This window comes from Brachyistius frenatus, unplaced genomic scaffold, assembly GCF_029030835.1.
Source record: "Brachyistius frenatus isolate BFR_SWC_R1_liver_20210118 unplaced genomic scaffold, ASM2903083v1 Contig_153, whole genome shotgun sequence".
In the NCBI taxonomy this organism is placed as follows: Eukaryota; Metazoa; Chordata; class Actinopteri; family Embiotocidae; genus Brachyistius; species Brachyistius frenatus.
The window spans coordinates 869,482-893,386 of NW_027210752.1; the positions used below are offsets into that span (position 1 = coordinate 869,482).

The 23,905-nt window shown below is 41.9% G+C and overlaps 2 protein-coding genes across 2 annotated transcripts in view; one reads left to right on the top strand and one right to left on the bottom strand.

The window, feature by feature from the left end:
• The window catches only part of LOC138631349 (bromo adjacent homology domain-containing 1 protein), a 100,896-nt gene that overhangs the window by 54,872 nt on the left and 22,119 nt on the right, over positions 1 to 23,905 (bottom strand). The gene's annotated exons all lie outside the window — the stretch shown is intronic.
• Positions 573 to 23,722, top strand: LOC138631347 (mitogen-activated protein kinase-binding protein 1-like). The gene is made up of 33 exons (XM_069716207.1): positions 573 to 674; positions 1,618 to 1,709; positions 3,755 to 3,817; positions 3,937 to 3,994; positions 5,413 to 5,583; positions 5,743 to 5,880; positions 6,205 to 6,387; positions 7,052 to 7,212; positions 7,441 to 7,630; positions 8,100 to 8,243; positions 8,335 to 8,522; positions 8,604 to 8,695; positions 8,823 to 8,948; positions 10,447 to 10,517; positions 11,755 to 11,876; positions 11,954 to 12,029; positions 12,127 to 12,238; positions 12,377 to 12,440; positions 12,772 to 12,882; positions 13,048 to 13,202; positions 13,427 to 13,464; positions 14,219 to 14,419; positions 14,515 to 14,660; positions 14,825 to 14,964; positions 15,746 to 15,940; positions 16,568 to 16,634; positions 17,262 to 17,417; positions 18,139 to 18,302; positions 18,643 to 19,299; positions 19,403 to 19,490; positions 19,727 to 19,809; positions 20,853 to 20,938; positions 22,151 to 23,722. The coding sequence occupies exons 1-33, from the start codon at positions 573 to 575 to the stop codon at positions 22,388 to 22,390; spliced, it is 4,680 nt and encodes a 1,559-aa protein (XP_069572308.1). The 3' UTR covers positions 22,391 to 23,722.

Here is a 23,905-nt window from a genome sequence, read left to right on the forward strand (position 1 = left end):
CAGCAACCAGAGATCTGTGGCACCCAAGCATCCGCCACTCAGCTGTTGGATTGGCCACGGTCTTTCTCTCTAATCCTATTAAATCACACAAAAGCAACAAAAGCAATCATTGATATAATCATGGGACCGGTGCAGATTCAGATTAAACTAGTGATGTCACAGAGGCACACTTGGGGGGGGCAAACAGCTGAGCAGCGGCTTTCCTCCACGCAGTCGTTGGGGCGAAGCGACATCAGTCCAGCAGTGGGAAGAAGCGGCAGCAGAAAGTGCCGGACGCAGAGCGACAGGAGGCCACTCACACGAGAACAGTAAACCCACTCGGGAGATTAGTGTCCGCATGTCCCGGCAGCAGCGGGAGCGCCGTCTGACTTTGTAAGGCTCTGCTAGTTTGTCTCTCTGGAGGAAGGTTTTTTTTTTGTTTGTTTTTTTTTTAGTGGCGGGAGAAGGATCCCTGCGGGCGCTCGTTCACTTCTGCGGGCTCGCGTGGCCACTCGGCTGTGTTTGGGGTGGCTTGTCAACAGTTGGGACGCTTCTGCAGTCCTCCGAGCAGAAGCCACGAGGCTGCCGGCAACATGCCTGGCGATGGATTCACCATTAAAAGTCGCATCAGGAATTTGCTGCGTTCTCCGTCGATCAGGAAAAAGAAGCCCGCCAGAGACAGTCTCACCAGGAAGGTACGAACCCGGGAACAAGTCCTCGGAAGTACGTCTTTGGTGTGTTAGAGTAAATTAAGTGACCTGCACCAGTCCTAACCTAATGCTGCGGGTCCATTAACTATGGTGCAGAAGTAATCTACTACATTTTGCAAACAAAATGCAAACGGTACAGTACAACTTTTGTGCTGCTAGAGAAGAGAAAAATATAATTTACTAAAATTGTATAGGTCATGTATAATCCCTTAATGAGAACACCTTCCTCTGAGTGGCCAGTTTATGCAACAACAAAAAAATAATCTGAAAAAATGTTTGGACTGGAAATTTATTAACAACTATGTTAAGCAAGTATGACTTGATTGCTGGTGTTAATAACTACATTATTGTAAATCGTTGTTTCAACTAATGTCTTATAATGCATCTCTTAACCATTAACAATCTTAAACCCAGAAACTCTTTAGGCAAGTCGAGAATGTTTCTAATTTGCTTGCCTGCCAGCCTCTGCTTTAATTGTTCTGCGTGCATGTGTGTTAGTAGGACACCATAGACTCAGGTACATTATGTTACTCCAGAATAATCAATGATACCAGCAGCTGCTTTATAAATCCCAAGACAGACAGGCAGGCTGCAGGACTCACCAAGCCAGCTGCCACTTCCTCTGTTTGGTTATTAGGTTAGACCTGAGCTTCGAGATCTTTTTTTTTTTTTTTTTACATCCAAAATATAAAATGATAACAATATTTGTAATATATTTTTGTTTCAATTTGTTGCTTGACATCAGCAGCAAAAGAGTCTGTTTATTATGGAGACAATACGTTTCTTTGCTGTCTCATTTATAATATTATTTTAGATCTCGCTCCTGTCACAACTCTGAATCATCCCATTACAGGGAGATGGTTCATTTTAGTGTCTATAAAGTGTCCCCGCTCACTGTGACGGAACGTTTCAAACAAAATGGCTACAGGTGACTTTGGAGAAGGTGTTGGGCATCACCGCTTCAGGAAACAGCGGTCTGACCTGCGACCCCCGATCTGGACTCGTGGCCTATCCTGCAGGGTAAGAGGAGAGCGACCGTTTATGCATCATTATCTCAGCTTCTGACCTTTGACTTATCAGCACTCGGCGCACTCCCAGCTTCCTTATCACATCTACCTCATGCAGTGCAATGTGCACTTTTCTGTGTGTGTGTGTGTGTGTGTGTGTGTGTGTGTGTGTGTGTGTGTGTGTGTGTGTGTGTGTGTGTGTGTGTGTGTGTTATCTCTGTGCCATCTCAAAGGAGCTGAGGAAGAGAGCTCTGTGGGCTTTCTCATCAGAGACTCCGAAAGATGTATTTTTATTTTATCCCATCCTCCGTTTTCTTTGACTCCTTCAGTGATACCGTGATTTAAAGAGTGTTGTGTGGTGTTATTAATTCAGTGTAGACAGTGACACTGCCTGTGTTAACGTAGTGTATAATATAAAAATGAGACATGTGAGCTGCAGGTTGGAGGACTACAGTGGGGATGCTGAGGGCCTCAAGAGACAGAGCTCCGCTAGGGTCAAAAGCAGAGTTTAAAAACAAGCACGGGGGGGGGGGTCCTGTGAAGCTCTAAAACAATCAGCGCGCTTGCATTTCTTTTGTGTTGCTGTCAAATCATCTGACGAAGCTGTATTAAAACTAAGAAGGCCAACGGCTGGAGGAAAAAAAACAGGAGAATTAGAGCTGTTTATAATATTGTTACAGCAGGTCGAGTGTGTGTGTGTGTGTGTGTGTGTGTGTGTGTGTGTGTGTGTGTGTGTGTGTGTGTGTGTGTGTGCGTGTGTGTGTGTGCGTGTGTGTGTTCCTGGTTCTGCTTGCCATTTTACAAAGCTCACTTCCTAAACTGCACAGTCTGGCAATCCAGCTGCCGTCTCGTTTTAAATCTGTGCGAGCTGTGGTAGCAGGAATGCTGTTTCCTGGCACCGAACCCAAGAACTGGCTAAGTAACAGGTGGAGCGTAGATCTGTGAGCTGCTCATGAACATGGTGTAAAGAGGACGTTTTATTACCAGGAAACAATAGGCTATACCCAGGTTATTTGAATATGGAAAAGAATAACTGCATTCAAAAAGATGAATAAGTATGGGTAGGCAAAACATCCAAGACGACTCATTACAATCACCAGTTAAGAGACTGGTATGAACAATGACTAAAGCTATATTTAATTCAGTTCATTTATTTTAGATTTTTTTCATGCAATTTGCATTCTTTTTCACTCTTTTTACAGTGTTTCCTTAGTAAAATAATAGTTCTGTATTTTGGAAGATAGTCGTTTACTTTCTTGGCAAGAATAAGAGAGTGAGTGATGCCACTCTTGGAAGCTACCATCATGAGCTGGTTAGCTTAGCATAGCTGCAGGGTGGTTAGTAGCTAAGATAGCTTTGTTTCAGAAGTAAAAAAAAAAAATCAGTCAGCAGCACCTCCAAAGTTCAGAAATTAACATGCAATGTGTTCTTTGTTTATTTGCGCTTACACTCATCGACTAGCTTCATATTTAGCACACAGAAATGAGAGTGGTATCTGGTTGTTCATCCAACTCTCTGCAAGAAAGCATAATAAATATGTATTTCTGAAAAAGTTCAATTATTCCTTTAAAATGTTGAATCATTTTTTTGATTTATTAAGTTCACAAAAGTTTTTAATTTAATATTTGATAAAAAATAAATAAATAATAATAATCATGAACTGTATCCCCGGGGAGTACATCTATGAATGATTAGAGTGTTTTTGTACCTTCAGGTGTAATCATCTGGAAGGTATGAAGTTAATTATGCATCAACAGAGATATCAGGCAAATGGATTCATGTGGTATAGCACAGTTTATATGTTTATAAGGTGATAACATGTAATTAGTAAGCATTAGTACTACAAGATATGCTACAAGCATGTACTGTGAAATTAGAGATGAATATGTTATTTTGGTGTATTTATTGCAAACACATACCACATATCAATTCAAAAATACCACAATAGAGATGTTCCACTTACACCAAATTGTTACCTCACTACAAGGAATGCAGTATACTGTATATATTTTTAGTTATAATGTTTGTTATTGTATTTTTTTTCCTTTCCTTATGCAGGTGTGTGGTGGTCCTGCTAAATCCCAAAAAGAACAGGCAGTACCACATTATCAACACTTCAAGGTGAGTCGTACACAAATGTATTCTCCATTTAAACAGAACAAAGTTAAACTGTCAAAATAACCAATCAGCCGGGACACGAGTCACACTGAGAGTTTATTCTGTCTCTGTCACTTTCACAGAAAAGCCATCACAGCTCTGTCCTTCTCCCCTGATGGCAAGTACCTGGTGACAGGAGAGGTGAGTCCGTTTTCTCATCATTGTCTTTGCTGTTAACACCTTTTTACATAAATGCAACATTTTCTTCATTGCTCTTTGCAGCTTGTCATGTCTATTCAAACGTACTTACATTCATTCTCACAATGTCATATTCTTCCCAGGATTCAGTTTAGTTTATCAGGTTCATATTTCAGTAGGATTAGTGTTTGTGATGATTAGATTTACATCTTTACTGCAGTATTTAGTGAATTAGATCCTCCCAAGTTATGCACAGTATAAGACAGATCAGCATGTTTTACTGAAAATATCCCAGCGGGTTAGAGGCCTGCTGCAGAACGGCAATTACTTAACAGTGATCCTGAGGTCTCTGTGTGTTTTCAACCTGTTGTACATTCACCGAGTTTTGTCACGTCACAGTGTAACATGTCTTTTCAGTGAAGCGTCTTTTCTCAGTTTTGTTGTAGTTACGACACAGGCCTCAACACAACACACGATCTTAATCCTCACCAGCCAATCAAAGCCGATTAAAGACTTCTCTGTGTGAGTGGATGGGCACGCAGGAGTTGCCATGACGGCAGAGACCAAAGTTCAAAAGACCAAATCCACAGAGGATAGGACGTTCTTCTGCCGTTTAAACGGGACCAAATACCAAATCTTTTGCACCTTAAATACTACGTTTCATGAAGCTGATTGCAGATCACAGCAGATTTATAGTGAAACATTAGATCTACAAATTCACATGTCAGCCTCCTTAGCTGATTAAAATTACAGTCAGCTCCCAGAAATATTAAAGTTCTCTTTTTACCTGCTGTGATCAAAGCTGAGAGCAATCACAGCGCCGTTAGAGGATTACCTTTAAAGAGGAGTCAGAGATATTCCTGAGTGAATGATCTGATAAGAACATTTTTCCACACACAGACACTCATTCATCAAACAGTGGCTAATTTACATATAGGCCTGCTCCCTTTTTTGTCTTTCTTGTGTCTGTATCCTTTGTATGCAGCTCTGTCTTTTGCTGAATGTCATCCATTTGCAGCGTCCTTCAGGCTGCCTGTCCTCGGACCTATTAACAGTGACCTTTGAAAGGTCCTTCTACCATATTATAATAAGAGACTACATTATAATATAGCTGACCTTTTGATCCTGAGGAGGGAATGATGTGAGCAGGTCAAGGGGCAAGTAACTGCATAGTGTCAGAGGACAGAGAGGATAATCTCTTAGAGAGTCGGATCAACCGGATTGACAGGTGACTATTGCGCTGTATGTAGCCTGTTCCAGTGGACTTCCAGACCAGAGACAAAAAAAAAAAAAAAAAAACACGCTATAGTGCATTCACATAAGAATATACACTTTCTGTAATAACAATCAACTATTTTCTTTCAATTAACCTTGTCACAACCTTTAATCCCCCCTACACATCCCTTGTTCCTTTTCCCCAGAGCGGTCACCTCCCAGCGGTGAAACTGTGGGACGTGGCAGAACGAAGGCAGGTGGCGGAGATCCAGAAGCACAAATATGGCATCTCCTGTGTGGCTTTCTCCCCCAACAGCAAATACATAGTCAGTGTGGGGAACCAGCACGACATGATGGTCAACGTCTGGGCATGGAAGGTTTGTCTCACTTTAACGGTTTTATAGTAGGTTCTACTCGCCAGGGTTGATGTTCCTCCTTTGCCATGGCAACACTAGATACAGCAGTGTTTATTTCTCCAGCTGTTTCAAAGTGTCAATCTTCTCATCAAACTCCGTTGTTTTATTGTTCTCTTGCAGAAAGATGTTGTAGTGGCAGCTAACAAGGTGTCCAGTAAGGTGACAGGTGTGTCCTTCTCCGAAGACAGCTCCTATTTTGTAACTGTGGGGAACAGGCATGTCAAGTTCTGGTATCTGGACCACTGCAAAGCCAACAAGGTATTAAAAGATAATGTTGGAGTTCTTTTTTCTACCTTCAGAAGAATCCTTTTTCTGCCACACAGTATAAAACATTTTCATTACCTTGAAAACTGTCCAAGCGACTATGTCTTTTATTGCTGTGTCTTCATTGTGGTTGTTTTCACTAATTCAAAACTGTTCAGTGAATAATTTCTGACATCATTTTAAAACAAATAATTTATTTCAGGTCAGTGAAAAATAAAGAAATTCACAGCAACATACATTCACACATTTGAAGTATTGTGCTCCAACTACTTGAGTGTGAGTTTTATCAGCTAACCCTCGCTCCTCTGTGGAATTTAGGCCAGTGATCCTGTGCCTCTGCTGGGCCGCTCCGGGCTGCTGGGAGAGCTGAGGAACAACTTCTTCTGTGATGTGGCTTGCGGCCGGGGTTCTCAATCTGACTCCACCTTCTGCATCACTTCCTCTGGCCTGCTGTGCGAGTTTAACAGCAAGAGGATGCTCGACAAGTGGGTGGACCTACGGGTGAGTGACAGGAGAATGTGTCCAACAGTGACGGGGTGGAAAGGGTACCACTACTGTTAATCCTATGAATTATTTTACCATATTTGAATAAAAAGGATACGGGTAGGGCTGTGTTCAATTAAACTAAATGTCATCTATCTGAGCTAACATGCAAGACTCGTCTGATTTTGATGAATCAGTTCATTCAAACCCTTTGACTGAGCCATTATTGAGTGTAGTACAGCCGGTAACGCTTTCAGGTTGGTATCCAGCTGTGGTGTTTAATCATGAGGCCAAGAGCAAGGTGTCTCTGTCCTGCTCCTGCCTTCTGCTAGAGGATCAAAGAAGCATTAGTTGTAATGACAAGAACAGGATGTGTCTGGAAGTATTCCAATGAGGACGCATTTATATACCTCCGTAACCTTTGGGCAGGACTCCTGTGGCCTCACCTCAACTATGTTGTAATAGATGTTACTTGCAGGGGTCAAAATGGCACAATTTTTAGACTTCAAATGAATATAAGTGAATATAGTTTGTGAATGTAAGTAGAACTTATTATTAGTTTATTAGAAGCATGTTTCTGTTTACCATTACTTGATCATAGACAGATCCTCCTGCTCCAGACAGTTTATCTGTAAATTACAGAGCTGTGAAATGAGCTGTTGTATCGTGTGCCGCCCTGCAGACTGGCGTGGCCCAGTCGCTGTCTCTGTCTGACGATATGATCTTCTGCGGCTGCGCTGATGGAACGGTGCGAGGCTTCAGCCCCGTCGACCTGCACTTTGTCTGCACGCTGCCGCGGCCGCACCCCCTCGGCTCTGACGTCTCCGCCGTCACTCAACCCAGGTGAGGAAGAGCTCAGGAGTGATGCAGACTTTTTCTTGGCAGCGATCCACTGCAGGATCAAGTGGGCTCTATTTATAGAGCTTCACGTCTCAAGTGGCACCAATTCACAGGCTAAATCTCCCCTAAATGAGAGGGAAGCTTGAGTTAACATGTGTTACTATTTTTATGAAAACATCTGCTGCTAATCCGTGACTTTTACAAACGTGTTCCTACTTTTTCTCCACACAGCCATCTATTTTACACCAAGGCAGATGCCCGTTACCCAGACGCCATCGCTGTCACCTACGACCCCGTCAGCCGCTGGCTCAGCTGCGTGTATAACGACCACAGTCTGTATGTGTGGGATGTGAGAGATGTGCACAGGGTGGGGAAGGTGCACTCCGCCCTCTTTCACGCTTCCTGTGTGTGGGACCTGGAGGTAAATGCTGGCAGGAGGAAGTGAATGTGAAACACCTCTTTTCAAGAACTGTGATTGTGTTTTAAATCAGCTCACAGGTCAGTAAGGAGTTAACAACACAGTAGATCAGATGTTGGTCAGAGATTAGGTTACATCGGGGGACAATTTGGGACACGCTAATAGATATTATTTTTATATTCTCCTATTGATTATCACATGGACTGAGCTTTATGTTTTTTATTATACTCTTACTCCTGTGTATCAGCATGCAATGTGCAATGCGTACTGCTTTGTAAAACTGCATCCTAGACAAAGCTTTGCAGCTTACGATAGCCATTTTCACATCCAGTCCCAAGGCCAAAGCTATGGATTACTGCTCATGGCCTGTAGGGAATGTAAATCCTCGCTACAAGATAGGTATTTCATAAATCCATACTGTTCAGCATAATGTAATTAACATTCCCCCAAACCCTCCTCCTTCTATCCTCAGATGTTTCCAGATGTTCCTGGAGAATCGGTTGCTGGTCTGTCATCAGGTGTGTTCCTCACCTGTTCAGCTGACAACACCATGAGACTGTGGCGCATGGACGACTGGACGCAAGCTCATGCTCATTCTCCGAACATCCTCAGCAGTGTGAGTGTGGACGCCACATTTCAAATGTCGACCTTTCGAGTGTAAAACTTTCCCCTGATGGATTATTTCTCCGTCCATTGTTGCTTTGCAGGATCTCTTGAATGTGATCTACATAGATAGAAACACCAGTGTCTTGCTGGACCCTGATTGTGTAACAAATGTGAGTGCGGACAAAGCAGGGGATGGACAGACAGCAGAATTGAGGATAGGCATCAGGACCATCTGTGTCAGTCCAGATGGCAAACACCTGGCATCTGGAGATCGCAACGGGATACTGAGGTACGACGAGAAGACAAAAATGGAGACTGATGATTGGCTGATGTGACCTCCATCTGAGAAATATGTATTAATATTTTACAGGATTCATGACCTCGGCAGCATGGTGGAGATTCTGAAGGTGGAAGCTCATGATGCTGAGATCCTCTGTCTTGAATACAGTAAACCAGAAACAGGTCAGTGTGTGTGTGTGTGTGTGTGTGTGAGACACAGGGTTATTAACTATAATTATGGCACACTTGGGGAATATTTGTGTGTTGGCTGTGTGTGCAATAAGTGATTATGTAAACTTATCACTGTCAGGCCTGAAGCTGCTGGCCACAGCTAGCAGGGATCGTCTGATCCACGTCTTGGATGCAGGAGACGACTATAGTCTGGTGCAGACACTTGACGAACACTCATCATCTATAACAGCCGTCCGATTTGCTGGTGAGCCACTTGAGACACTGTCAACATCTGACGGCTAATCTTCTCTAAATCCTCGCTTTCATCTCCACTCAGTCCCACACAAAGTCCCTCTTTTATGTCGCTTGCAGCACTGCTTGTTTAAATAATAAATGACAACTACATGTGTAGTCAGGTGGAGTTTTGTTTGTTTGAGCAAAGCCTTTTCTGTTGCACTTTGTTGTCTCTCTTTTAACAAACATATTGGCATCAATTACCATCTCTCATTTAAAATTTGGATGAATTTAGTTTATGACTTGTGAAGCTGCGCTAAAATACTGTTTCTAGCAAACGTGGGCAAAATACGGTCTGTGGCCCCGAACTAGGCTGTGGACCATCTCAATGAGGCCCGTAACGTCCTCATAGGAAATTAAAACGATCCCTGAAAAATGAAGAAAAAGCAGTAATATGTTAATGAATCTTGAGATGATTGACTTCAATGTGTCTGTACTGCTATTTACCTTAATTCCAATAGAGGGTGCATTGATGCAGGAAGTGCCAGTTTAGGACAAAGCAACTAAACAAAATGGTGTATTATTTCCATAGCAACAAGTCTCTGTAGTTCTGTTTTAACTGCCTGCTTTTCAGGCTTTATTACAGCTGGATACAATTTGTAGCATCTTAAAACATGAATGAGGATGGGGATGGTGAATTACTTGCAGCATGTCATACAGACATGGCTGTTTCTAAAATACACCGATGACGTGATCTTCTCTTTCCTCCGTCCAAAACTTTGCTATTTCGATCAGCTGACAGTTTGTAACTGTGACCAGCTGACTTTGCTATGAGCTGATTGGCTGTTGAAACAGGTGATGTGCTTTACGTCCTACCAAGCTGAGTCCCAGGCGACACTGCCAACTGGCTGGAGTCGAGCTGAGACGGGCCGATTCACACTGCAACCTTTCCCTGCAATGTTCTAACACCGATTTTTATCGCCACAAATCTTTGGTCTGATCTGGAATTAATTGTAAAAGCAAAATTTTTATAAAAGTAAAACAATCTGCAATAAGTCCATATTTGACATAATGCAATGTTTCATCATTGACCTAGGCAGTGGTGCATATTGGACAATAGGCATGATGAAGGAAAATTAAAACTGCATAGTGGACTGTTTTATGCAATCAGAGTCAGTACATTGATACATGCATCTGTAAAAAATAGTTTTTTTGAAGCAAGGCCCCTCCCTTCTAGGCTGAATAGCCTGTTGTAAAGCAACCTACCAAATTCATGAAGTTGATCATTATTCAGTAATATTAATTTCAATTAAATTGTCTATTGTGCATCCCTTTGCTTACTTTATCCAACTCAGTATGGCCCTCTGAAAAAAACATGTTGCCCGCCTCTGGTCTTGAAACTTCTCCAATGATTGTGAATTCTTTAAACAACAAACAGTTGGATGTCTGTGTTGTGTACAGGCCTTTATTTGTTTTTGAACTCTGATTGAATTAATGATGATTAAATAATCCGTTTTTCTGTTCTTTAGCCAATGACAACAAGGTGAGGATGATCAGCTGTGGGGCAGACAAGAGCATCTATTTCCACACTGCACACAAGGTAACATCCGAACCAGATTCAGTCCGTCAATTCCAACCTTTCATCAAACATGTTGTGGATTATCAATAAACATACATGACTGTACAATAACGTTATATACTGCTTGCTAAATATGAAGCTGAAGGCAGGAGATAATTAGCTTATTAAAAAGACGAGAAACAGGGAGTAGCTAGCCTGGCTCTGTCCAAAGTTACAGCAAGACATCTATTTACAAGCAACTCTAAAAAACACTAATTAACAGTATTCTTTTAAATAACCAATAATTACATGACAAAAAGTTACAAAACTAGTTCTAGAATAGATATATGATTAAACCACAATTATATGCTTCACCAAAAAGTTTACACAAACAGTTCTCACAATTCTTTCTGGCCATAAAGACACCACGAGTAGCTAAATTCCTCCGATTAAGGACACGCTGTGCAGCACCACAATCGATTTAACAATCTGTTTGTGAATACGATTCTGCAGCTTGAACCACAGGAGCATTTGAACTGCAAATTGTATAACTAAATTCAAAATAAAGGAGGCCTTGTGCTTCATTCCGTTCTCTTGGATTGCTTCTGGGTTAGTGGGGCAGTTTTGTGCTCAATCAGAGCTGCATAAGTTACAACATTCTTCTGAAACTTTAGACATGATTCCGCCACCACTATGACTCACAACATTACATTTTGTGGAGCACAATAAACAATGGCTTGTTAGACTTGAGTAAAACTTCTCCTCAGCCGCCAGACTTTCATGGAGTGGTCGTTTCAAAAACTTGTTGTGACAGGTTTGTGTTCCGACAGCAGAAATGAGCATCTTCTGTGCTGTCTTTTTATCATGCGCTACGTTTCCAAGGACACTAAATCAATTGTAATTGCCTTCTTTTCTGACAATTATGATGCACAAACCCAGATTTTTTTGTGGTCTGAATTTCAAAAATGATTTGACTTATTGTAACTCAAATTCGGACTTTGCCAAGCATATTTATTCCACCAAACGTTAACGCAGGCAACTACTTTTCTTCTTATATTTTATGTAAGCTACAGCTAATCATTGTTTTAAATTTGCATAGTTTTTTTTCTTTGTTTTTATTGTATTTTTAAGTTCCTTTTTTTATTTTTTATCTTGCTCTGTGAAACACTTCGGGATGCTTTGTTTTATGAAAGGTGCTACACAAATAAAGCTGAGGTAAATTAAGTTAGTACCTTTCTGTCTTTGCACAGACCTGATGGTGTTTCTTTTTGTTTCCCAGTCTGACAGAGGAACAGAGTTCCGGCGCTCTCACCACTTGGTGAGGAAGACCACGCTGTATGACATGGGTGTTGACGCCACCTGCAAGTATACTGCTGTTGCCTGTCAGGACCGCTGCATCAGGTGAGTGTGTGGTCATGCGAGTGTGTTTTTAAAGCTCTACGAGGTTAAAGAAGCTAATTCCTTCAAATAAATTGCAGGATTTTTAACATCAGCAGTGGCAAACAGAAGAAAATCTACAAAGGATCATTGAGTGAAGATGGCAGTCTGCTCCGGGTAAGATTTCCCTCCACTCTCAGTACTCCAGAAGCCATTTCCTTTCTATAAATACAGTTCATGAACCACAGAACTATTTTTGTATTTGGTGCTGCAGGTTCAGATCGATCCTTCGGGTCAATATGTGGCCACCAGCTGCTCCGATAAAAACATCAGTATCTTTGACTTCTACACCGGGGAGTGTGTCGCCACAATGTTTGGACACTCTGGTAACAGAACCGAAACCCCCACCTCACATCATGTTTATGTAGCCAGACTGAGCTGTGGATAAATTACCCTTTTATTGCAGCGGGGGAACGTTACCAGGGAACATAATAGAAATAACAAGCCATATTTTTGTGTTACAGAAATTGTCACTGGGATGAAGTTTACCAATGACTGCAAGCATTTGATTTCTGTATCAGGAGACAGGTGAGAAACATACAGTCTATGATGTGTGGTCACAATTTGGGAAGTGTAGCAGAGAAAGTCCAGCATCAAAATATCAAGAATTCACACTGATTCACACGTAACCCTATATATTTAACATCAGACTGATAGAAATACTCTTGAATTCAAACAGGAACCTTTTTTAAGTAATTAAGAAGAAAACCTGAATGGCGGCAGCACCCAAATTGAGATGATCTTCAGCCTCCACAGCTAGAGGAAATGACTGTGGAAATGTGTTTGCAGACAGTTTCCTCAATAGCCGAGCTGAAATGAAATCTTGAATATTTAATGCTTGAATGCTTTTATCTCCCAGCTGTATCTTTGTCTGGCGACTGGCTCCAGAACTGACAATCACCATGAGGCAGAGGCTTTGCCAGCTCCAACAAAATCCAAACACACCACCCTGCAATTCCTCCAATCTCAGGTGACCACGCACGATTTCCAGCCGCTAATTGTTTGCATTCATTTCATGGGCCCAGTGACGATAATAAAGAACCCAGCTGGCGGAAATGTATTCACTTCACATGTATTGATGCACTAATACGCACACAATACTCATCATTTGGACTGGTTCACTGTGTTGTTTCAGGCGGGAGGTGTATAGTGCTCCTACTCTGGGTGGTCTGTCCTCTGACAGCGACCGCGAGTACGAGGAGGACAGAGCAGAGAACGACGACGCCAACGACCCCGAAGACAACACAACCAATACTTCCTCTGACAGCAGCCATGGAGAGGAGGACACAGGTATACATCATTAACACGAGAGTACAAACATAGTACTGACTGCTTCTTTACATGAACAGATGTACGGGCTAGTAGAGGAACATCCTCTAGCAGCCACGTTCATGACCATCTGCCCTGCTGCCCTGACGTCTCTGCTTGATCTGAAAAACTATTTAAACTGACACATTTACATCCTCTAATCATGTTCACGCTTTTAATGAACATCGTGCTCTTTCATACAACAGGGTGCTCTGATGAAGGACAGGATTGGGAGCTGACAAAGGTGAGTAGTTATCAGACTGTTTTCGTTTTTAATGACATAACCTTTTGAAAGACTAGTGTTTTACTCAAGCGGCAACCAACAGTGACGTCACCCATTGAAGCCTTGAGCTCGGGTTTTGGAGTGACCATATTTGGGTGAGCTGGGGGGAAGCGAGCGGGGAATCTGACATCATCTCATTGGAAACCTGCCGATACTACGTCCTGCCCACCAATAGCTGTAACCTGTCCGCACCATAGGCCTGTCAATCAAACAGACCCCCCCTTCCCACCTCCCCCCAAACAGAGTTTTTTTAAGATTATTTTCTAATTAATGACGGGATTATTTTCAGATGGAATGCCAAAAAACTGATAAGAAGGAGGGACTCTAGCAAGCAAAACTGAGATAACTTTTTTTTTTTTTTAAAGAATTTTTTATTGACTTAGACTTTTATGAGAGAAGTTGAATAGGAGTCTATGGAGCCGGAGGCTTTTTGGAGCCACCTTCCAGTGGCACCTGGCGGTATTGCAGCACTTCTGCATCTGCCTTATTTTTAAGACCCGGAGGCTACATCCACTTTTATATGCAGTCAATGGTTTTACATAATCATAACAATCCTATTATTTTTGAATTTTTTTGTTCCCCTGACATAAAATAGATGATTTAAAGAGCAGGAAATCAGTTTCACAGAAATAAGCAACTCAGAAACGGTCAATATTTGTATATACTGGAACTCATATCTTCATATATAGCTTAAGTTCATATCCTTCCTTTCCAGCATGGAGTCGTCAGCCAGGTCGTTCCTGACTCCACTAAGCGTCCTCGAAGGCGTTGGTCTCATCGTATGGGCTCCCTGGAGCAGATGGTTAAATCCATGCTGGACCTGAGGCAACTGGAGACCTTTGCCCCCAAGAAAAAACCCAATTGCCCCCCTCACGACAGAGAGAGGTGGAACGCGTCCAGTCTCCAGGAGCCCACGGTATGCAGGATTGTATGTACAAGAGAGAGATTGATGTAGATTTGTGTGTGTGTGTATTTGCACTGCTAAGTCACCAACGCTCCTTTTTTCAACAGCAGCAATTGGAGGAGAGCTCCAGGAGGTATCGGCCCTGGCCACACGCTGACTGGCTGTCCTCCCACTCGTCCAAGGGCACGAAGGGGACGGATGGAGTTGTACTCTACCCTGAGGAAAATGAGGACAACACAAGTCCACTGGGCAGGTAAATCCTTGCCTGTAGTCCACACGCTCTCAGCCAAGTCATTACCACTGAAAAAGAACAAAAGAGATTTTCTATTCTTGGTTAAGTAATTCTCTCTCTCCCTCTCTCTCTCTTTCTGCCCCCTGCACCTCATTGCTTCTACATCTCTTGTTTCCATACATCAGCGATTACATGGTGAAGGAGCAACACTGCAGGATGCAAGGGCGAAGGATCCGCAGTGAGAGCCAGGACAGCCGCAGCCCGGACAGTGCTTGCTCTCTGGGCTACGACAGCAGGGAGTCCAGCCCGGATCGCATCCTGGATGGTGAGGTCTCAGTCTGATGACACAGAACGAAAAACATTAATGACAGAGGAATAAATTCAGGGGGATGCACAGAGGAAGATGATATGAGAAATAACATTTTTGAAAGGAAAGCACAAAGGAACAAAAAAATGAAGATTTTTTTTCACTTTTGTGTGAACAATTTGAACATTTCTCACATTAGCTCTCGGCAGTGATACTCACAGAACAGCGACAAGATTCTACCTTTTCTGAACAAACAAAAACTAACACCTCAAAATAATTTCAGGAATTTTATCCATTTATCCATTTAAAAGGCTAAAATCCTTCAAACTTTCACCACATCTTGGCTTTAAGTTGGGGTTACTCACAGGTAGTGCAACAAGCAGAGGGAGCTTAAATGTAAAGAGACTAATGTCACATTTCTGTGCTCCATTTCAATATTTTTATGTCTACATTTCTGTTTCAAATTACATTTCTTCTCAAAGTGTGTCAAGTGCAGGATTTAAAATTAAAAGCTAGAATGCCCATGAAAGCCGTGATATCTTTTCGACGTAAATCAGAGCAGATACCTGCAGAGAGGGATTTGAGCACACAGAGGAGGAGGATTTTATTTCAGTTTCAGACCTGATAGAAATATGTCAGATAATACTACCACATAAGCCCCAGTGTTCTGGCTGGTCATTTGTTCAGGATTACCTGGTATCTACCTGCTGTAATGCAGTAGATTTACCAAGGTCAAGTTTGGAAAGGTGTTTTTTCACGCTTGTGCCTCAGCTGCACCTCTCCCTCGCTGTGCTTTCAGATTCTGCAGATGTGGATTCTCTGAGTCAGGACAGCTCTGACGAGGAGAATGAAGAGAAGGAGGAAGAGGAGGAGCGGGCGGTAGCAGGGACGAGTATGGACGAGGCCCTGAGGACAGTGACTGCCGCCTTCGACCACAGTCAAGAGGACTTCCTCAAGCAGAACTTTGAGACACTGGCGGAGAGCTGCAGCACAGGTGGGACAGGAAAAACACTCACACGTAAAGAAACTGTACATTTCTTGATGAAAGCTGGATGAGATGATTAATACCACAATAATGTCTGTACTTTAAGGGCCAGGCTAACTTTTAAGTGTCTTCAAAGTCTCCTGTGTGTAGCTTATTGTGTGTTCATTAGCAGCTGGGAAGCAGGAAAGTTCCAAAATCAACTGAATGCCTCTCAAACTGGGAATTTCCCACTCGGAAAGTCTGAGGTTTTTGAGAGCTTCGAGAAGTCGGTCTGAAGTCACTCGACATGGAAACGTTTGTAGTGAAAGATAGAGCAGAATCCCTCGGGTTTGCCATGTTGCCTTTTTGTTGTTGTCATGTGAACCCTTTCAACTGGAAAAGTCTGAACTTTCCCACTTCCCAGCTGCCTGAGCGCACCATTAAAATTCTACTGACAGATATAAGACCTATCAAGGATCGATCTATCATTTAATTCTTTGCTAAATATTAGATAAAAGCCCTCAGTGCAGCCTCTGCCTGTTAACTATTTCTTTAAATGACCTCACATGCAGGTTCAGACACAGACAGATATTGATTGATGATCTGGATCTGATTTGTCTCTTTGTTTGTTTGGTTTTTCTTGCCGTCCATCCACAGCTGAGCAGAGCAGAGTCCCGAGGCTCAGCATGTCTTCCCGCTTCCTTGCCAGAGGACATAATAACAGGTATTGCTGACCAAATTCAGACCAAATGTGGACTCACAGCTCTAATTACAAACCCATGTGGACTCTCACACGCTGCTCTGCTAAACCATCTGCGACCCTTCCTGATGCGGCAATGCTGTCAGTTTAAAATTACGTTGTTAGCTCTTTTTGGGTAATTTTGTATGTGTGAGGAGATTTTTTTTTTTTTTTTTTTTATCCTTGGAAGCAGAACTTTTGGTTTCGGTTTTCACAATGAATGTGCATTTAATTGTAAAACACTGCATATAGTTTGATATATACAGGAATTATATGCTGATAGTTAAAAGAGAAGATTCATTCCACTGTCACGTCTGTATGCTAATTATAAAGCCACGTCAAACTGCTCAATGCAAAGGTCACAAAATGCACCTGCCAGCACCTCTAAAGCTCTTTACCTAACATGATGTGTCAGCCGTAAGCAGTATAAAACACCCTGTTTACACTCCAGCAAAGTGGCTGCTGGATGAGGGTTCATATTCAACCTACAAACCTAAAAGTAGTATCAGTCTTCTCTTCTAACTCATAGCATATTATCCCCTTTGAATGCATTAAAAGGGAATAAATGTGTATTTTACTTATCTGCTTCTCTAATGATGTCTCTCGGTGCAGATCGCTGCCTCTGTTTGTCAAAGTGAATGAAAAGGAACAAGGCAGCCTCTTTTCTAAGCCCCCGGTGTCAAAAGTACGGCCCTTGATGGGAGATGGAGAGAGCGGAAACGCAGATGATAAGATCCCGGTGTCGCCTGGCAGGACCGAGGGGCAAAAGTAAGAGGGAAACACAGACTGAGGAGTGAATGGGGTTTTATTTTTAGACAAGTGCTGCTTTGGCAGTTTTGGATCAACGAATAATGAATACAAAAGTTAAAAAAAGAAACAAAAGTACTCTGTTTGAATAAATAAATGATGATAAAACATGAATATATCTTCAAGGAAAGGATACAGTTCAAAACATTTTAGGACAAACAGGGTTTTGCTGATGTCACACAAGGCTATGAGTCATTTCTGTTTACAACCTGGACACTTTTTGAAACTAGTGCTTTTAATTGTGGATTGTTAAAATGGGTGCAGATAAGCAAAAGCAGTCACAAGCTAAACCTAAAAAATAAAACTCCATTAGAGTTATTTTTTTCATGCCATTTTGCTCCAAACTGTGGTTTGTGTACCCCTGGCTTAACAATTAAACTGTTCCAAGTCCCAAATAAAAATCGTCATTTCAGCTGCCACTGAATGTCCTTACGTTGCTGTTTTTTTTTTTTATAGCCTTTCTGAGGCTACTGCATGGTTAAATGGGTATTTGCATTGGGAAGTGGTACTTGGAAATTTATTGTGGTTGGGAACCTCTGTCGTAGTTTACCCAAACACAAAACGATCACGAAGGCCTGAGTCAACACAAGTGAGATTTTACTTTAGCTTGTTTTTGCCATTTTTGTGACTGTGACTGTAATGTGTGAAGCGATATCAAAGCTGCTCTGTTGCATCTCAGCAGGGCTCCAGAGAGAGACAGTCCTCCTACGCTTAGACCCCCGAAGAGGAAGACTTCAAGGTCCCACCTCTGGAGGTTTTCCAACCCTCCAACCAAAGCTTCACCGCTGCTGGACACAACGTTGTGTTTACACAAATCACACTCAGCCCAGAACTTAGGCACAGATTGTACGGTTCATCATCATTTAGTTCATTTAATACTTCCAGTTTATGTGTGCTGTAATTTCTGTAATATTTAAATCTGACTTTTTGATGAATTATATTAATTCCATTATTGTGGTCCAGTTAATCTCCCTTAAGAGTGTATTTAAACATAATTAGCATCGCCTACACTGCATTTTCTTTGAAAGATACCAAATTAATAAGTGTATTTTCCCTTATGTGACTAGAAGTAATTGCTTTGAAGTCATCAAAATTAATTCATAACAATTTGGAATGCATAATTGAATGCACTTCTATTTTCTTCTAACAAATCATAGTAATCTCATCATTATCTTCCTCTCTCCAGCTCCTGACTTCCCCGTGCCCTCTAGTGACCGATGGGCGCTGCACAGCAGACCTCAGCACCTTTCCCTGGATCATGACACTCCCAGACCTTCTTTCCACTTTTCCTCACCCTCCTCTGGGTCGCCACAGTCTCCCCAATCGCCCCAATCGCCCCTGCCATGGGAGAGCCCCAAACTCAAGCCCCAGCACTCCTACATGAAACCCACTGCCAGCTCCAAGGCCAAAAGCAGCCGGTCCTCCTCTCTAGTTGACAGCATCCCGATGGGCACCCCGCCTCGCTCCCCCTACTTCTCCAAGAGCAGGAGGTCATCAGAGGAGCTGGAGCTGGAGCTAGAGCTGGAGACTCCCCTGCTCGTCTCGTCTCCAGTCACCACTTTCCCTTCCCATGCCTCACCAACATCGTCCCTCTTGTCATGTCCTCTGTCAAACAGTCCCTCCCCAAATCCTCCTCATCTTACAACAACAGTTTCCCCGACTCCTTTTGCTCACAACGTCCTGCCCTCTCGCATCCCGCTCCCGAAGCAGCCTCTGAGCCCTCGACGCAGCATCTGCCTGGAGGGGACGCTGAGCTCCAGTTGGCCCGGGGGCGCATCGAGGGCCTCTAGTCCTGTAATAGATGCTGGATGTGATGTTACACCTACTCTCAGAATTAAACAAGGTTACACAGCCAGCCAGCCCTATACTGAAGATGTGTCACACACAGCTTAGGAACTGAACTGTTAAATACATGTGCTGTTTTGTGTTTGTCTTGTTGTTTTCAGTGCGAGGCAGGCGTACGTCTTCAAGCTTGGACACTTTGTTGCCATGTTCCCTCCTTTTGAGGCAGAAAAGGGAATCAGTTTCTGAAAGGTAAAATTTGTCATCACCTACCAACTTTACAACTACATTTTTTGACAAGTTTCATAACATCACAAGGAAGTATAAACATGTCTTATCCAGAATAATACTTTTTTAATTGCCTTATGTTGTAGATTTAAAGGTAGCACTGTTATTTGTTCATTGTTTCTGTTCCCATCTCTTCATTTCATACATCAGGATGAGTACTACTTGCACTGTAACTGTTCATTTCTGACATTTATTCCCAGTGCCAAGGAGCCAGGTCAGGTGGCCGCAGCTAAAGAGTGCCCTCTGGTGCCTGAACAGGCCCACACATCAAGCCCCCAGCCAGGTGTGGCCTCCCAGAGCTCTTTTATCAGCATGTCTGTCGCTAACGTTCCTCCTCTTCATCGCTGCTCACCTTTTGCCTTTCGGCCTGTCTGTCAGTCTGCTTGTCTGCCTCATGTCCCCCCGTCTGTCTCCTGCTGCCAATACTCTGATTACGAGGGTGAGTCCAAGGATGAAGGAAGAGTAGAAAGTTTTGACTTTTTTTTTTTCTTCAAAGACAGCAATATTATTTAGTGGCTCTGTTTGTCTTTTCGGTCTCTGTGGCTTTAAAGAAGCAGGAGATTCCTTAAACAGCCTTGTTATTCCACATAAACCATTATGATATCAAAATATAAACGGATGATTATCAGATTTGCACATCTCACATTTATGTTATCTCACAAGATACTGTTTATTATTATTATATAAGAGAGAGATTGCAGGTGAATTTGCACACATGAACGCTCCCTCGTTGCTGTCTATTATTTAACATTATGCTATGGCATATAGTACAGCGCTGTACTTAATGGCAGTTTTCCTCATGTTGCTCACTTGCTCAGTAAGTATAGGTAGCTAATAGATTTAAAATGCTGGGGTGAATCTCACAATGGCTTCATCCTTTTTGTCACACTTCTCCTCCCGCTGTTTTGTGCATGATAACCGCTTCTCAAAAGCAACACATTTCATTTCATTTAGAAAACACAAAAAAACATAAATGCCATTAAGTGCTATCTGCTCCACATTTGTACCTACAGTTGTGTTTTGCTGGAGGATATAAACTGTGAAATCATCTTTCTCAGTTTCACAGCTCACACATTTGCTGCTCTCTGTCTTTGTGCAGCAGCCTCCTCATGTTTTTTTTTTTCTACACTTTCTTTTCTCATACCAAGTGCTTTTCTCCTAAATGCTCCTCAACCTTTTGCTCGACGCTTGCTGTGCGCCTACTTCGCTCGATAACAGCGTTTGTTTGTGTGTTTATGCTGTGCTGTATGTGCATGTGTGTGCAAACTCTGATGTGCCACAAGCTGTGCTATACTTGAAAGTCCTTCTCTTTATCGTCCTCATCAGATCATTCGATCACCTTGGACACTTGCAGGCAGGCGGTGACTGACCTTCAGAGCAGTCTGAGGAAAACCGTCATGCTGTACACTACGGTCAGTGAGTGTGTTACAAGAACATGTGAGGGGAATGTAACTACAAGAAGAGAGAAGGGAAAACAGAGCGATGGGGAATAGATACAGTTTAGATATCACATGATTTTTTTTTTGTCAAACTAACAGTCCAATTCAAATTACAATAATATAAGACAGAAAAACAGGAAACCCCTCGCATTTGAGCAACGTCACTGACAGGATTATACCTCATTCTCTGCACAAGAACTGCCCACCCACTGGGAGGTGTCTAGATTCACTCAGGCAAAAATGCAAAATGGATTTACTAACACCAGTGCAGCTGGTTCCTAGGAGGTCAAGAGCTCATGTATGATTTTGGGATGGGTCTTGGTAGAGATCAATTTAGGAAAAAATATCAACTGATGGTGATAAGTACATACCACCTTCCCACCGTCTGCATGTATGGTTTTGAGGTAAAGCCTATTTCAGGTATGCTTTGTCTTTATTGCACTCCTCCAAAACAGCATCTTTTATTAGAAATAAATATAATTTCAAGCAATCGCGTACACCTATTTGTTGTTTCATTCTCAAAAGTTTCAAGGGAACAAGGCATACTGGGAAATGGAAACCGAAAAAAATATATACAGGGGCCAATCCTATTAAGTTACTCTGTAGCAGATTAGTCTACTAAGCAAACAAGTAAGAATGAACAATCATGCATGTTCTTTTGCCCAAAGGTTACTGACAGACATAAAAGTCTGACAAACCATTTGCATCATAACGTCATTGAGTGGATGCCGCCAAAAATTATGATTGGATCTACTGATCACAATTTTAGTTTAAAAAAATGGATGTTAAAGAAAAAAATAATCATAAAACATGTATGCACAGAGCTTACAGCATTACGGAGAAGCTGATATAAAACAAAAAATTACCCGAACAAATATCGTATCATCAAAAAAATATAAATACTTTTCTTTTGACAGATAAAATGAACAATTAGGTAATCCTTTCCAACTAATTAAATCAACAATAATAATAAAAAATCCTCAGTGTTGACCCCTTTCGAGTGTTTTTATATCACATTAGCTCATGTTAATGCTTCAGGAGCACACACGGCAGTTTATCTTCACTTTAATGAACAGATTAAAACACAGACGGACTCTCTGTACTCTGTATCTGACTTCCTGTACTTCTCACTTGCTGCCCGGATGACTTAATGAATGTATATATTTATGTGTTCATTAACAACAGGTACTACAGTGCAGCCAACAGCCGAGTCAAGAACAGCAAGAGATGAGGAGCATCCTGTCAGACACCCTGTTCAGCATTAAGGCTGAGCTGGATACTTTGCCTCACCCGACCTTGCAGTGTGAGGGGCCCCGAGGGGACCAAGGGGCAAAAGGTGAGGGGGACAAGGCCCTGGCTCTGTTGGAGCAGTACGCTGAGCTGCTGCTCAAGTCTGTGGAGAGGAAACTAGATACCAAGACCTGAAGAGATGGACTAATGTTTGCTAGGCTTATACGCTAGGAGGAGCTGCAGACTCAATAGCACTGTGAATTGCACACTTGTTTTGCATAAAGATCTTGGTTGTTGTTTTTTTTTTTTTTTAACTTTGTTGAGTATTATGCACTTAAAAAAGAGTTAGTTAAAAAAAAGTTGCCTTATTTTCCAGTTGCCACAGCTCCTTTTTGTCTATGCTATAATTTTTTTAGACCAAATTTTGTTACTTTAAGCCAGGAATCAATGCTACAAACAGAGACTCTTGAGGGAAAAAGATGATGAAGCCACGGGAAGAGCAGAGGTAGTCAAAAACGAAAGATGTAGCTGACTTACTAGTTACGTTTTTTTTCAAGTTTAAACAGTGTAAATCATCCCACAGCATATGAAGTGAGTGACAGGATAAACAGTATCCTGATCATTTTCTGTTTTTAGAGCCTTTTGTGGGGCTAAACATTTTATTTTGTTATGAAAAAGGGTTTATGCTCTTGGGGAATATGGATTAGCTAATTTTCATGGAGTTTGCATTAAATCAGGATAATAAGATATTTTGTCCTCAACATCTAATTTTATATTCTGGCCAACTGATGACACTCAGTGACTCATAAAGTGTCCAAAATATAAAAACGTTATCCTCTGGGGAACAGGAAGATGTAAATTTCCGTCACTCAATGTTATCTTTAAATTCTCTGACCAAACAGTAAATCTACTGGAAACCATGAATGTTCATACTAATTGTCAGTCTGACCAGTTGTCTCAACCGCTCGTATTACCAGACCCAAATTCACAATGTGAATGTATGGGTCTTGCCTACGCTCCATAGGGAATTGTTTCCAGTCATTGTGTCCTACCTGGCGTGGGCCTCGGATTAATTTTGAAACTACTGGAGGAGCCTTTCACCACTCAGTATTGACCACCATATTCACAGTAACTTCCCCCCCTGCATCAACTACATTTAGAAAAAAAACACTTGACTTCAACGTCACCGTACTATCGACACGGTTACTGATGGTCCGCTCTTCAGAGTGGCTGAGCAAATGTTAATGCAAACAGGTTTTCGAGGTAAGTGTCAGATGAAGGAGCTGGAAAGATGCTGGCTGCTAATATTTAGACTAACTTTATAAGTCATGTAATTCATGTGTGCCATTAGTATCTTCTTATTTGCAAAGTAGCTGTAACTGGTGCAGTTATAAATGCTCAATATAAATCATGTATTTTTGCTAGTTTTCATTCCTAGTGGCCATTTGTGTTAATTTGAATGTTTACTGAGATTTTTCTTCTGTACTGTTGTCATACGAGTTCAACTTGTTGCACTGCTTTTTTAGAAATAAACAGTGAAAATTTTGGACCATATTTCTTCCTGATAATTTTATTTAACAATCACTACAGTTAACAGAAACCTAGTGTTGAGCTTACAGACATGATATAATGTATAATTCTTAGTTAGCAAAGAAAGAATATAGACAAAATTGTACACAATAAATACAGTAGCAGTAGCATCTTCATCCT